Source organism: Parasteatoda tepidariorum, chromosome 8 (assembly GCF_043381705.1).
Source record: "Parasteatoda tepidariorum isolate YZ-2023 chromosome 8, CAS_Ptep_4.0, whole genome shotgun sequence".
Classification (NCBI taxonomy): domain Eukaryota; kingdom Metazoa; phylum Arthropoda; class Arachnida; order Araneae; family Theridiidae; genus Parasteatoda; species Parasteatoda tepidariorum.
In genome coordinates, this window is record NC_092211.1 from 72,969,929 (window position 1) to 72,985,164 (window position 15,236).

Here is a 15,236-nt window from a genome sequence, read left to right on the forward strand (position 1 = left end):
AACTCTTATAAGAATATACATATTTTTTTCTGTTAATGTACAAATATTTTTCCGATGTGTTTTGGATATTCCTTCTCTAATAAAAAGAGATACCATTTTGTTTTCGGTTGTACAAGAAAGAAGATCAAGCATTTTTCTTTTTTAAATTTAATAAGCCACATTAAAGAAGGAACGTTGCAATGCTACACGCTACATTAACGACGTCTCCAGAGTAACTGAATGACGGTTCATATGGAAATCGCAGGTAAGCGTCTCATACAACAACGCCCCCTATAGTTCGTTGCGATCGCGAATTCTTGTTAATAAAGCCAGAATACACGGTATTTAAACTTTAAATTTAATAATTTTTCGATTCATATGGTAACTGTTTACCGGAAATTTTGGTTTTATAAATTACATTAAAATATTTTTCTTATTGCTACACACTTACTGAAAATGTAAAATTGTAATGTAAATTAAACCGATTAAATGGTCATGCTCAAAGGTACCATGATAAAACTACCAAACTTTACCACAGTTGCCAATTTTTATAACATGATTATAAAATAATATTTCATTGTTAATTTTAGCAAATTCATTACCTTTTTGCGTTTTAATAAAAATTACCGAGATTTGTGGTGCTCTCCGAGAAACAGATTAGTAGATTTTTTTTAATTTTGAGAGCGGTTGTATTTTTAAGAACCAAGTCACGAATTCTTTTTGTCATTAATTTAATTTTTCTTGTAACTTAATTTGTTTTTAATTTGGTGTAGGGTGGATTGAAAGCTGTAATTTGGACTGAAACTTTTCAGACTATGTTAATGATAGTATGCATCTTATCAATGTATGTAGCTTGTGTTGGAGATGAAGGTAGCTTTTATGAAATATTTGAAAAAGCAAACTTGGGGCAAAGGTTGAATATTAAGTAAAGTATTTTTCTTAGATATTAATTTTTTCAAAGTTTTGAATTCGGAATTAGTTTTTTAAACTTGGATTTTATTAGAACGATTTATTTTAAGTTGATTACGGATTTATGCTAATTTATGTTTATTTTGTAAGTTACTATACATATTATTAAGAAAACATTCATGTGTGATGCAATTTATATGATGTCATTTATAAAACAATATAAAATTATTTTTCTTTCGACTTATGTTAACTTACAAAGTTATTTATATGATGTGACATTTTTCCAGTAATTTAAAACAATTGTTTTGCAATTTTTGTCAACTTACTATTACAATGTTATGATGTCTATGTTGCATTTCATAATAATTATTCTTAAGGCTTATGTCAGATTGGTTAAGCTATTTACATGTTATAGCGTCAATGTTGCAATTTATAGGAATTACTTTGTGGCTTATGTTACTACCGGGTTGAGTATGTTAATTCATGTTCCTTCATATTTTTATTTGGGTTTATGTTTAACTTCTCGCTGATTATGTTAATTTTGTGTATCAGACTTAAAACTGTATTTTAATAATAAATATTGAGAAACACAAAATATAGGTGAATGACAATGAATATGAAGACTTTATTTGAATATACAGGCTCAGCTCCACTAATTAAAGTATAAAACTGGACTCATATTCCCTTGTGTAGAAGTTATTTCTATCTTTTTTTTAAAATTTAGTACACGCCAGCTTATAACTGGAATTCTAAATAAGAAGAATTTGAAAGAATGAACAAGAGTAGAGTTATTTCACACGGAGAAAAAATTCTGGTAAAATTACCGTACTGGATGGTAAAAATATACGGTATTTACACCATTTAATTTGTAATTTTTCCATTCATATTGTAAAGTTTTTCCGGAAATTCTTGTTTTCAAAATTACAGTTCTTATTACCACACGTTTGGTAAAAAACACATCACTGAAAATTTAATGTAACTAAAAATAATCCTTTTTATACCATTCTCTAAAGTTCCATGATAAAATTACCAAATTTTAGCACATTTACCAAATTTTATCACTCATTACGAAATCATGTTTTATTGTTAATTTTACCAAAATCATTGCCAAAGCACTTCGGTAAAAATTACCGAGCTTATTGGTGTTCTCCTAGAGCCAGAAACACGGTACTTTTACCATATTCTGGTAGTTTTTGCCATATTTTTTTTCTCGGTGCAATAATTAAGAGAGGAAAGAAATACAATAAACTGTATTCTAAGGGCTACATGTTGATAAAAAATGCATAAAATGATATTATTTACACATATATCTCCGTAAATTAATTTAAAATGTAACTACATTTTTATAAATATCTTATGATGATAATATTAAATGAAAACATTAAAAATTTACCCCAAAAATTTCTTTGAGATCTAATCATTGAAACTAACATTTATAATTTTTTTTTATAGCTCTCTCAGTACGTCGAGATTTATTTTTTATTTCTTCATACAAATAATATCTTTAAAAAACTTTTAGTTTTGAAATGGATCCCAGTAGAAGATATAGTTTCTTGGCATGCATAATCTCAGGCTTAGTTTACGGATTATGTTTTCATGGAACAAACCAAATTCAAGTACAGAAAGTTCTCAGCTTGAGTAATGCAAACAAAGCAAAATCGTAAGAGCTTTTAAGTATTTCTTAAATAGACTTTACATTTTAAAATAAAAGGAAATATTGTAATTAAAATACTAATTTGAAATTAAATTGTTTTGAAGTATGAAAATTTGATTTGTCCACAGTTCACTTCAGTGGTCTATTTTACCAGTGTCTTTGATGTATGTTGGATGTGCTATGATTGGAATTATTTTATATTCTATTTACTACGATTGTGATCCAATTTTAAATGAAGAGCAAACTGGAATTACCAGATATAATCAAGTAATTCTAATTTATGCTATAGATTTTTTTTATGATATATTATAGATTGTTTATAATTTTTTATGATATGTTGTAGATTTTTATGATTTTTTATGATATGTTATAGATTTTTTTTATGATTTTTTATGTTATGTTATAGATTATCATTATTTATGATATGTTATAGATTTTTTTATGATTTTTCATGATATGTTACAGATTTTTTTATAATTTTTTTATAATATGTTACAGATTTTTTTTATGATATAGATTTTCTTTCATGATATAGATTTTTTAAGGTTTTGCCATTTCTTACTAATAATTTATAATATATAAAGTGAAAGTTCATATGTAATACTAAAAGGAAAGCAAAACGTATTTGTTTTTATAATAATTCATAGTAATTTCTTTCATATATTGATGTTTTCGAAGCATCAAAAACTTAAAATACTTCATTCCTTCGATTTGAGACAAATGACGCATAAAATGAATAGATTTTTTTACAAGAAAACATTGTAATATTTGTAGCAGGTCATGTTAATGTAATAAATAGGAATGTTTTCACGCAGATGATTAACAATTAAAACCGACAAAATTGACAGTAGTACTAAAAGTGCATTGTTATAAGATAAGGAATTTTACGTGACGTATAAATTTTTTTTAAACAATTCTTTTATCTTTATGCTATTATTAAAAATTAAAAAATTGAGAAAGAGTTTATTTATGATCAAGTGAATCACGTTTATATCTTAATGCATAGTGTGTAATAAATAAATAAATTAATAAATAAATGAATGAATGAATAAAAAAGCGAAACATCCTCCATAACTTTTGATCGAATGATCAAGATTTTCCCGTCCTAAGACTCAGTCTTACTTGTTAAAGCGGGAGTGACCTCAAATATATTAATTAATTAATGCAAGCAATTTTTAACTCTCAATAAACATACCTCTTTTTCGATGGATTAAGATTCCTGATCTCCAAAATATAAGGGGTAGCCGCAATCTGAGTAATATTATCCCATCAGATTTGTCAAGAATGCTGCTGAAAGTTAATTTTACTCACTGTTAATTTTACTTTTTGCGTATTTGCAATATGTTAGTGAGAAATAGAATTCTTAAAAAGTTAGATGTTTCATAATTCACAAAAACTATACAACCGATTTCGTTCTAGTTTAATGTCTTTCCACATAAAATTACAATTTTTAACGTGATATAAATATTTGTATGCCTTGCACTTCAAAATGTTTTCGATCATTATTAACTAAAATAACAAATAATTATTGAAAATTATTTTTTCAAGTAATTATTTCTGAATAATGAATTTTATTGTTGGATGCAAATAAAATTTTCAATTTTTTTAAAAAGTTTTCGAGATCTGGCGAAAAATTCAAAAACAAATTATTGAATTCGAATAGCAAATTATTTCATTCAAACTTTGGATCGTTCTCTTAATTAAACTATTGGGACCATATTTCTCAGGTTGTGGCTACCCCCAATACTTTGGGAGACAGATATCATAATCCGTCGAAAAAATGCATGTTTATGCAGAGAGCCTAGGGTTTCGTGTCTGATTTTGTAACTTAAAACCTGCACTAACTAAATAGCATACTCGAGGTAATTCCCTTGAACCACAAATATTGATTCCTAGTTCATGAAAATCCGATCAGTGAAAAATCAAAGGTATTCAGGGTGTTTCGTTTATTTTTTTGCGAACTGCACAGCCAATTAAAATTACTCTCAGCAATTTTTACTGAAACCGTTGCAAATTAAAATAATTTTACGTTTTTACCTAATGATTTAGAAATCTTTTTCGTTCCTAGTTGGTTCCAGCATTTATATTGAGCAAATATAGCTCCATCTCTGGAATGACAGGGCTCTACATAGCTGGGATTTTCAGCGCTTCATTAGGCACAATGTCATCAGCACTAAACTCTGCTTCTACTATAACTGTATATGACTTTATAAAGCCTCTCTACAAAAATGGAGACTTGTCAGATATCAAAATGTACTGGTTGGCCAAAGTAATGTGTAAGACTTATCATCTAGTTTACTTTTAATGTTAAGGTAATTGCAGTTCCAAATTATACATGTGTGCGCAGTCACCCTATTTAATATATATTTTGAAGAACAATTATTTCAATTAACCACTTCTTTATTGGCGTCACCTCTCATAAGTTCGCCTTTTTTTAACCCACATGGTCAGCGTCGCATGCGATGAAGAGAAAAATTACATTATTGAAATGGAATTCATCGTTAATTTCACGTCTCTTTAAATCCCGTGATTATTTTTGTATTTCTGAATATTGTTAGGAGATGGCGCAACAAGTCCCACATTCTATACTATTTTCACAGTACGATTTCCCGCCTTGAATTGAAATCAAAATCATTTCGTACTTTCTGTAATTTCGCTTTCATTAGTGTAATCATAATTTTCATGTACAGTTTAAGTCAAAGAACATTGTCGGATAGAATATAACAAAGGATACTGGAAACTGAATATTTCTTTTAATGTTTTAAGTTAAGTTTGAAGCTGATTTTTATTTATTTTTAGTCATAAAAAACAATTTGTAGAAATAGTCTTTTATATTAATAAAACAGAATTTTATAAAACGTTTAATTGTCCAAGCCACATTTAGGGCAAAAATAAAAATCCTGCGATTTTCTTTTCTTTCACCCATATTAAATTCTAACCCCTTCTTAACTCATAACTTAAGTGTAGATTTGACAGAATAAGTACAGCTAACTAGAAGATATTTCTGCATTTTAAAGCTAAATTAATCTTTATAATTAAAGTCTTACTCAATGTACTATCATTAATTATGTATATACTTTTATTCAGTTTATTTGCTTTTATTAAGTAATCAAACGTAACACAGTATAAAAGAAAAAGGTCGAAAATTATTTTCAAGCCAATTATGAATTCATTATATCATTCTTATTATACAACTCTTTTTAAAGCTATATTCTATGGAGCAGTTTGCATTTGCTTGAGTTTTAGCTTCTCATGTTTGAAAATACCTCTACAACTTGCCACTGCCTTGATCAGAGTTACTCAAGGACCGATCCTGGCAGTGTTTTTGGTTGGAGTTTTGAGTAGGAAAGCTTCTGATAAGGTACGTAAAAAATATTTTTTTAAATATCAAATTTCATATCTTTAAAAACAGTATAGTCTATTAATTTCTGATTGTTTAAGTTATTTTACAATAATTTTATCAATTGTCGACCGTGCGTTGACTTGCACAAGGTAGTTTAGTTTTTCCATCGCAAGGAAACTATTGAAGCCCAAAATATAGTGCTAGTTTCATTAGTTAAAATAGAGGTCACATATAGTTTGTCTACGGTAAGAACTACCTCACCACAAAGTCTGAGGCCGTCTGCTTCTGTGGAAACGGGAATAGTTCATTTCAGGGGGGTAGCTTCTCTTCCAGTTAGGGCCAACATAATAGACTGAAAGAAAACATTTCCTTTCTCTCACCGACACGAGCCAAAATATGTCCTAAATAATGACCCCACACCCCTACTTGAAATAGTTTTATCTCGTTTCCATAGTCACCGCCACGAGTTTAGAAGAATGGCATGGGGAGTTCTTCCGTTAGACAAACTATTGATTCTGGTTGGAGGGAGAAAAAGCTTCACACAAATAAAGATTTCTTTTTACAATTACACCCTCCCTCCCGCGTCGAAGTAAATAATCTGTAAACTAAATTGTATTTTTGCAGTGCTATACAAAAATGATAGAATCGCATGGAGTTTTATTTATGCAAGAAAACTATTTGGTTAGATGAATTAAATATCTCTGACAATTATTACTGAAAATCGAAAAATAGCCTCGGGTTCGGAGACTAATTTTGATAAAAATGAAAATTAGATGATTAAAAAAATTGTAATAATAAATAATAAGAACTCATTTTTAAAAAAATTAAAAATAAATTTGCAAAACTTATGAATTGATTTTTTGCAAATATTTTAAATTCTTTTTGAGTGAAAGGGGTTCAAACACCGAAATAATTTATTTTGATTTATCAAACAATACCAGTACCAATTAGTACCAATATCAAATTGGCAAGCATAAATATTGAATGATGTAAATGAGAGTGTATTCAAAACCTATTCTCAAAAATTGATTCAACTTTGAATTCTAATGCCTGAGATCTCAATGAATTGTTAAATTGGACCCTGTAAGTTCAACTATAGTATCCGGTATTCAAGTTTAAAGTGGTTTGCACGGTTCCATTGAAACCTTATTAAGATTGCGGAAAACTTAGTTTACGCAGTTATTAAGATTGCAGATACCAAAGTTTAACGCAGTCCAATATTTCTAATAATGTAGAGAGCTTCAATAGAAATATTTTATAAATGAAATTGTTTTTAACAATCACTAATTTAAATATTAAAACTCAATGATCTTTAGAATATTATGATTCTATCAAAAGGCCAAAACTGAATTGTTATTAAAGTAATTTATTTTGAAAGTTGTTTTAATCTATTTACCTTAAATCCACATTTTTCGGTTATAAAAGTTTAATTTGTAATAAAATGCTGATTTTGTTTATATTACTTAGTGTGTATCGTTTGCTTTCATTGCGGGAAATGTAATAACTTCTTGGATAGCATTTGGATCTTTGTTTTCTCATTATAATGAACCTTCTCTGCCTTTGAGTATCAACATGTGCAATAATCACAATACAACCAATTATGATTATCTGAATATATCATCTACTTTTAACCTAGAAGAAACATCTTTCTCATCTTTATCTACTGAGTTACCACACGCGTAAGTATTAAATATATTATGTTCTATTTTTTAATTTACAGGGAGTGGAGAAAAATAACGTTAACGCTGGTGTATTAATTTAAAGAAGCAATAAATTTCTTCACGCTAAAGCTGTTTTTTTAGATCTTAAAACTAATGTCATATTTTGAAAGATTATAATCAAAACGTTTGATTAGAACAATTTGTTCTCACACTTTTTTTTTCTCCAATGCCCACCTGGAGAATGACTTATGTCATACAGGCATCTGAAGGGCAGATTTACGGGCCACTCTTTCATGGGCACCATATTAGGTGGGCCAACGTTGCTCCCACAGTAAGGGCAGATAGTACAGAGAAGGAAAGAACATCCATACCTTGCCCGGGATTCGAACCCAGAACCTTTCTGAAGCAAGTACAGCTTCCTAACCCCTACACACGCCGGTCGGCTGTTCTCATACTAAACTCCATTAAATGCTAGATTTATATTATAACAACAAATTGTATTAGTTTTATTCCGTAGCTAATAGCTTAAAAACTAAAATTTGCAGATAAATACGTAAATAAAGTTAGTACAGTGCGCAAAAAAGGGACACCCTGAGTAACTTTTGTTCTAATGATCAGATTTTCCCGTGCTAGAGCTCAAATTTAATAGTTCGTGGTGGTGACCTCAAATATGCTACCTAATTAGAGTAGACAATATTTTAAATTAAGAAATCTGACACAAAAACATAGTTTCTCTGAATAAACATACCTTTTGTTTTTTTTATTGATTTGGTCAGAAGTCGTAATATGTGGGCTTAGCAACAATCTGGAAAATGTTATCCCAACAGTTTTATCAGCTGTGTAGTCGATAGTTAGTTTAATGTTAATTATACTTCTTGGGTATTCCGCCATATTTTGAGAATTATTTTAAACTATTTAAAAAAATTTTTACACACAATTTCAAAATTTCGAATTGTAAGTCATACAAAATTTTACAACATTTTAAAGAATATAATTTTAAGTGGCAAAACATAAAATTAGAATAAAATCGGTTGAATAGTTTCTGAGTAAACGAATTATCCATATAGACGATTGATTTCGCTAGTTTGATTTCGCTATACAGGGTTATTCATAATCCCTCCGGGATTTCGAAGCGTTATAGTAAAAAAAAGAAGACGAATATGAAAAAAAAGAAACATATGAAATTATTAGACCGGGATAGCCTGGTCGGTAGGGATCTGGGCACATGTCCGAGAGCTCGTGAGTTCGAACCCCGCCGGCCGAAGACTCCCCGTGTAGTAAAGTGACAGGTGCACGTTAAATCCGTCGAGTCGCAAAAGTCCTCCTTGTTCCCATAGCAAATCAATACCTCTGGGGTTACTGAATTGGAGATCGATCGTTCTCTGATTCAGGTCAAAATTACGATCTGCGCATGAAGGAATGGATGTATGAATGGGTCCGCCCTATAAACGGGTGAGACGTATGATGTGGCAGAAGTCGAATTCTTGGCCATAGATGGCACCACTGGAAAACAAGAACAATCGCTCCTCCTCTGCTTAAACAGGCATACGTCAACAACAACATATGAAATTATTCCGAAACTATTCAAGTTTTACTTACATGCATTACAGGCGTTCTATGTGTGAACCCTTGGTCACACGGCATACATCAATGCGATAGTCCAGTTTCTGCCCGGAGGGAATTATGAATAACCCTGTATAATGTTTACTTAGCATTAAGGGGTCCAAACTTTCGATCGCTGACCTGACCAAAGTATTGGGACTATATTTTCTAGCTGGAGGTTAGTCCCCAAAGTCTACATATGTCAAAAAACAGTATATGGAGAAAGTACGCATTTATGTCAAATATTTTAAATGTCACCTCCGTGAGCAATTAAATTTGAAAACGTGAAAATCTGATCACTAGATTAAAAGTTATTTAGTTTTCCATTTCCTTGCTCACTCTGGATTAAGCATATTGGCTTAAAAGTATTTTTATAAGCATTTGGAAGAAAAGTTTAGAAATCGTTGTTATTGGAAAAAAATGAAGCTTTAAATTTCTTTATTTAATAACTACATTTCGTGGAAATTAGAATGGACTCAATTCCCTCTATTGATATTGAAAGATTTTATACTAATCTTTTTGAGCAGCCTCAAATTTATGAAAATTTAAAATTTTTCCTGTTGCCAGACTGAGAAAAAATATTGCATCTTTTAAAATGAACTTATCATCATTCACAATAGCTTCAGTAACCTTATATAATTTTTTTTTTACTTAACCTGGTTTTTCAAAGCGCTTCCGTCAAGTAAAATAAAAAAAAAGATTAAGTACCTCACACTTGAAGCAAAACAATAATTTTAAACTATATTTATCATCTTGCTGAGAAGAATTATCTGAGCATTCGAACGGACAAATAAATGAAATATTTTAATTTTTTAAAAAGCGCTAATTTGGCGACATTTAACTACCCAGAAGAGAATTATCAAAATCACTGTTACAGCAAATTTTTATGAGCATAGGAAATGCAGCATGGGAAATGCAGCATGGGAGTAAGTTTTTAAACATTACAATGTTAGACCAAAAAAGCATTTCATTTTAACAAAACTGCAGCTCTTCTCCATATTAACGTTTTGCGCCATTTTCATAATAAGCATAGATAGAGCTAGCTAAACTAGTCCTAACAGTCACGAGTAACTGTTGCTAACTCACAGCAATCATGAAAATAGCATATTATTCGCAAAAAATCATCATTTCATACGAAGACGAAGTTTTCGAAAAACAACCTTTATACAGAATTTTTAAACTTTGCCATAACAGACTATTCTAAACTGGTGATTTAATTTTGTGTTGTATGATAATAGTCAAAATTGAAAGTTGTTTGCATCTTTTAAGTTTTGTTGCGGTGAAAGTTCCTTTTCCGCTGAAAGTATATGAAAAAATTCATTGGAATATTTAAATTACGTTGAATTATAAATTAAATTACTTTCTTAAAATAATAGATAACATTTTAATCTCAGAAAAAAAAAGTTTTCGATTTGATTTAAATGGCCGTTAAATACTCTGGTATTAAACCTGGAAATTACTTAATTAAATACTTAACAAATATTGCAGAATTAATCAAATGTGTATGTGTTAGTAAAAACATTTTGTTTAACGTTAAGGTGATTTGTTAATTTAATTTTTTTATAGTTTTTTAATATTTTTATTTTTTCTATTAATATTTCTATTTTTTCTATTAATATTTGACGAAAATACATATTTTTAATCATGATTAAATAAATATGAGGTGAATTATTTGCTTAAATAGTAGGGTTTTACACTGTATTTTATTTTTAAAAAAGATCTCAAATAAAAAATATGACAAAAAATGTAAGATACAATTTAAGCTTATTTAAGGTCTCTGGGTATTATAACGATGAGGTACGTATTGAAAATCTTCAGAATAGCTTTTCTTAGTAAAAAAAAATCACGTCTTTTGTAGGTGATGAAGTATTTATGTAATATATTTGTTGCTATAAGTTAGGAAACTAGCGAAGTTTCTACTTGAAAACAGTACTTAGAAACAGTTCGATGCAAAAATGTGAAAAGATCTTAAAAAAAAACTTTAAATGGTAGCATTTAACTGTATGTTACTTTATTTTATCTAAAGGTTGTGCTGGAGTTTGAAAAAAAAATTGGCTTATATTTACATTTTTCTTTTCAATTGAATCAAAGAGAAGGAATGTTCAACTTATTGCTATACACTATGTTACGTAACGACTACCTTTAATATGTAATTTTATTATCCTTAACAAAAATAAAAAATAAAAAGGCCAGGCATTAAGAGTTTCAAATTAATATTAGGACGCCATCAAATTAGTATTAGGACGAAGGCGAAATGTAAAAGAGAGCAGATGTATTAAACCTCAAAAAAGTTTTAATTTAAGGTTGAAACTACTATAGGACTTTCTAATAGTTGTCTTTCAAACCATCTCTGTTTCTCCTTGCAATCATCTTGTCTTGTTATTTATTTCTCCGGCTTTATCTGTATCAAAGTTCGTTAAATTTTGAGATCGTTTATGTAAATCAATGCCAATCAAATGCAATCAAGTGTGTATACTTTTTTGGTTTCATTTTTGATAAAGATTATAAAAGTACATATTATGGGATATATTGAATGACCTTGAATGATATTTTGAATGGATATATGAATTAAGGTAAACAATGTGAAATAGCACAAATAACGTCGCATTTACAGATACGTTCGCTTTGTAAGAAAAACATTCCTAATTATCAAATTACAAAACGAAATAGGGGATCTTAGAGATGCAGTAGAAAATTGCAATCAATTTACAAGTCTCCTGTTGTAAACAAGAAAAAGAAATAGGATTGACCAACAGTTAGGAGAAATTTTAAGAAAGGTTATAAAACAAAAGAGGATAGATAAGAAACGTGCGTTTAGGCTAACCCCTGATGTAACCTCTGTTTCGAATTTTCTTTTGCATATCTGAGGTTCTTCGGGACATTGAAGAAATTTACTCATTATAGAACTAAACTAAATATGCATGTATGTGTGGCCTTATTTGTCCTCCTTTTGCGATATCTAACGCGATGTTTTAAATTGTAGTTTGTTTTCATAGTTTTTGTTTTAATTATTGCTGATTTAAATTACGGTGATATAAATGTAATATTTATAACAGATATTTTTCTCTTTCAGTGAGACATTTTATTTATACAAAATCTCTTTTTTATGGCACAATGTAATTGGATTATTACTGACATTGTTATTTACTTTTATTGCTGTTCTATTTACAGGTAAGTAAATAGATTAATAATAGATTAATAGGTCAGTAAATAATATATATTAATTGTTTTAATTTTTTATTGGTACTGTAATGATATTTATGGAGTGAAAAAAAAGGCATAATTCTGGTTAATGAAAGAAAAAATGAAAGGTTCAATTGTATTTGAGAAAATTAAACTTAAGAATTCAGAATGTGTGACACAATAAATTGTAATTAATGAGAAGTAATTTTACTTAACAATATATAGCGATAACCTTATATCATATCACATAACATTTCGAATTGGAAACAGTTTGTATCTCTCTTCAGTCTTTATTTTTTTAAAAATGTTGATATTAATATTATAAATTATATATGGCAATATCTAACTTCTTCTGTTGGTATGACAGCTCTTTGTGGGCCAGAGCCTTCCCTAGAACCTTCCTCCATTCTACTCTTTTCGTTACGATTTTCTACAGTTACTAATTCCTTGGATTTTGAAATCCTTTTCCACACAATCAAGTCATCTGATCTCAGGCCTACTTTTAACTCTAGTTCCCGTTGGTTCGTAATTGAAGATCTTAAATGTTAAGAGGAAGAAGGGTCCCTTTGACAGATGTGACCCCTAAGATCTAAGCAACTTATTTTCGTGTATTTGTTGCATGAGCAACATCTGACAACTTTCTTATTTATTCACTTTTTTGTTAATTTCGACATCAAGTGACGCGCATGCTCATAAAATGAAAATTGCGAGTGAGATAAATTCTTCGATAGCAATGGATAAATAATTATTATTTAAAGAAAAGAATTAAAAAAAACTTAAAATTGCAAAAGCTTTCGAATGCATAGAAATTTCGAAAAGAAAAATTCTAGTTCAAGTCGTAATTTAAAATGGTTATCATCACGTCAAATGTCAACTCTGTAGTTGTATTTCAGCGGGGAGTAGATCAGCGAACATGGTTTTATTTTACTACAAGTTAACCAATTAAAAAATAACGAAATAATAATTAAATCGTATTTTTTTATGCCATCGAACTCTTTGTAAATTTCTCTTGCACACTTTTGTAATTTCAAGTTTTTAGCGTTGCAAATTTTGCGCAAAATGTAACGTTGAGCAAAAATAATTTAGAAAGAATTGCGAAAAAGGACCTAAATTTGCAATACTTTTTTTATATCAAATTTGAATTTTTTTAGAAAAAAGTACTCTGTATTTAATTCATAAGTATAGTCCTTTTCAGTATGCCAAATTTAATCTGTATGTCATCTAACCTTCTATAAGTCTATTATCTAACATTCTTTATGTTTATCTTCTTTGTAAGATACTTGAAATATTTTTGTGATGATTTTGGTAAAACTAATAATAAAATATTGTTTTACAATATGTACTAAAATTTAGTAAATGTAGTAAAATTTGGTAATTTTATTTTGGTACCTCAGAGCATGACATAAAAGTCGTTTATTTAGTTAAATTTACTTTTCAATTTTCAATTGTTTACTAAATATGTGGTAATAAGAATTAAAATGTTAAAATCCAGAATTTTCAGTAAGCCGTTACCACTTTTCAACGGAAAAATTACCAAATGAATAGTTTAAATACCGTATATTTAAGTTTTATTAACCAAAATTATATTCATTTTTTTACTAGAAATGTCATTACAGAATGTCACTTTTACCAGAATTTGTTTTTTTGTGTATTTGAGGCAAGTTTATTATTTTTAAAACTTGCATCGACTTTGTTAGAAGATAGTCAATAGTTCATTTATTACACTAATACTTTTTCAATAGAATTAATTTCCTTTAATTATTCATAAAAAAAGTGAAAAATAGCTTTTCAAAGCAGAAACTATTTCATTTTAAAGATTTATGATGTAATTGTTATATTATCCTAAATATAATATGTATTACTACAAATTTAAATTTTCATATCCATCAAACTAAAATATTATTTTTATATTCTTTAAATATATTTATAACTTCTTAGTACTTTTATATTCGCTTAAAAATTTTCAGTCTTCTTATATTCTTCTGAATTTCCTTTATGGATTTTTTTAAAATCATTTTCGCTCCGTTTAACATTTTTGTATTCTTTTAATATCTTTACAGTTGTCTTAAATTTTTTTTATATTTTTGTAGAATGGCAAAGAAATATTATTCCAGTTGATTCCAAATGCCTAAGTCCAGTTGCGCGATTTTGGATAAAACCTCCAAAAGTGCCTGAGTCAGGCTATTTCAAATACAAATATGACTTAAACGATAGTGCTATATCGTTATCGATGCACTCAGGGTTTGATCAATTCAACGCAAATTTATTCAATTGATGACTTTTCTGTTTTGAAAGAGGCTCTTTGTGGTAACTTCCTAAACGTGACGTATTAAACAGTGTTATGAAAGAAAGTAACACTTATTGTGTTTCATGAAAACGATTTGCAATATTACACAAAATAAACTTTACTTGTGCGTTTGGCTATAAATAACTTATTTATTATTAGACTACCAATATACACCGAAGAGCCATTACATTATGACCTCCCTGCTAATAACATGTAGGACTACTTTTAGCCCTCAAACCCGTGGCATTGATTCCACAAGGTGCTGATAGGTAGTCTGAGGTATCTGGTACCAAGCGCTCACCAACTGGTCCTGCAATTCCCTCACATTGGGATGGGGCAGCGTGACAGCACGAATTCGGTTTTCCAAGTAGGACCACAAATGCTCTATTGGATTAAGGTCAGGTGAATTTGGGGGCCAAGATATGACTTGAAAGTCACTGGAATGTTCCTCGAACCAATCCATGACGATTCGACTCTTATGACATGGTGCATTATCCTGTTGGTAAACACCATCCCCCGCAGGAAAAACAGTTGCCATGAATGGGTGAACCTGGTCTGCAACTATGTTCAAGTAGCTTACAGACGTCAGGGATTGTTCTATGAGGATTATGGGTCCTA

At 29.3% G+C, this 15,236-nt stretch overlaps 1 protein-coding gene across 1 annotated transcript; it reads left to right on the forward strand.

Moving 5' to 3' along the window:
• Window positions 1-757: 757 nt before the first annotated feature.
• On the forward strand, window positions 758-15,213 carry LOC107456243 (putative sodium-dependent multivitamin transporter). Its single transcript, XM_043053172.2, has 8 exons — window positions 758-904; window positions 2,408-2,548; window positions 2,671-2,809; window positions 4,611-4,818; window positions 5,749-5,903; window positions 7,353-7,564; window positions 12,222-12,319; window positions 14,422-15,213. The coding sequence occupies exons 1-8, from the start codon at window positions 795-797 to the stop codon at window positions 14,604-14,606; spliced, it is 1,248 nt and encodes a 415-aa protein (XP_042909106.2). The 5' UTR covers window positions 758-794; the 3' UTR covers window positions 14,607-15,213.
• The last annotated feature ends 23 nt before the right edge of the window (window positions 15,214-15,236 follow it).

Coding starts and splice junctions, on each gene's coding strand:
- LOC107456243 (XM_043053172.2), top strand. CDS start 795: ATGTTAATGATAGTATGCATCTTATCAATGTATGTAGCTTGTGTTGGA. Junction 905..2,407: donor GGGCAAAGGTTGAATATTAA/GTAAAGTATTTT, acceptor AAAAACTTTTAG/TTTTGAAATGGATCCCAGTA. Junction 2,810..4,610: donor GAATTACCAGATATAATCAA/GTAATTCTAATT, acceptor TTTCGTTCCTAG/TTGGTTCCAGCATTTATATT.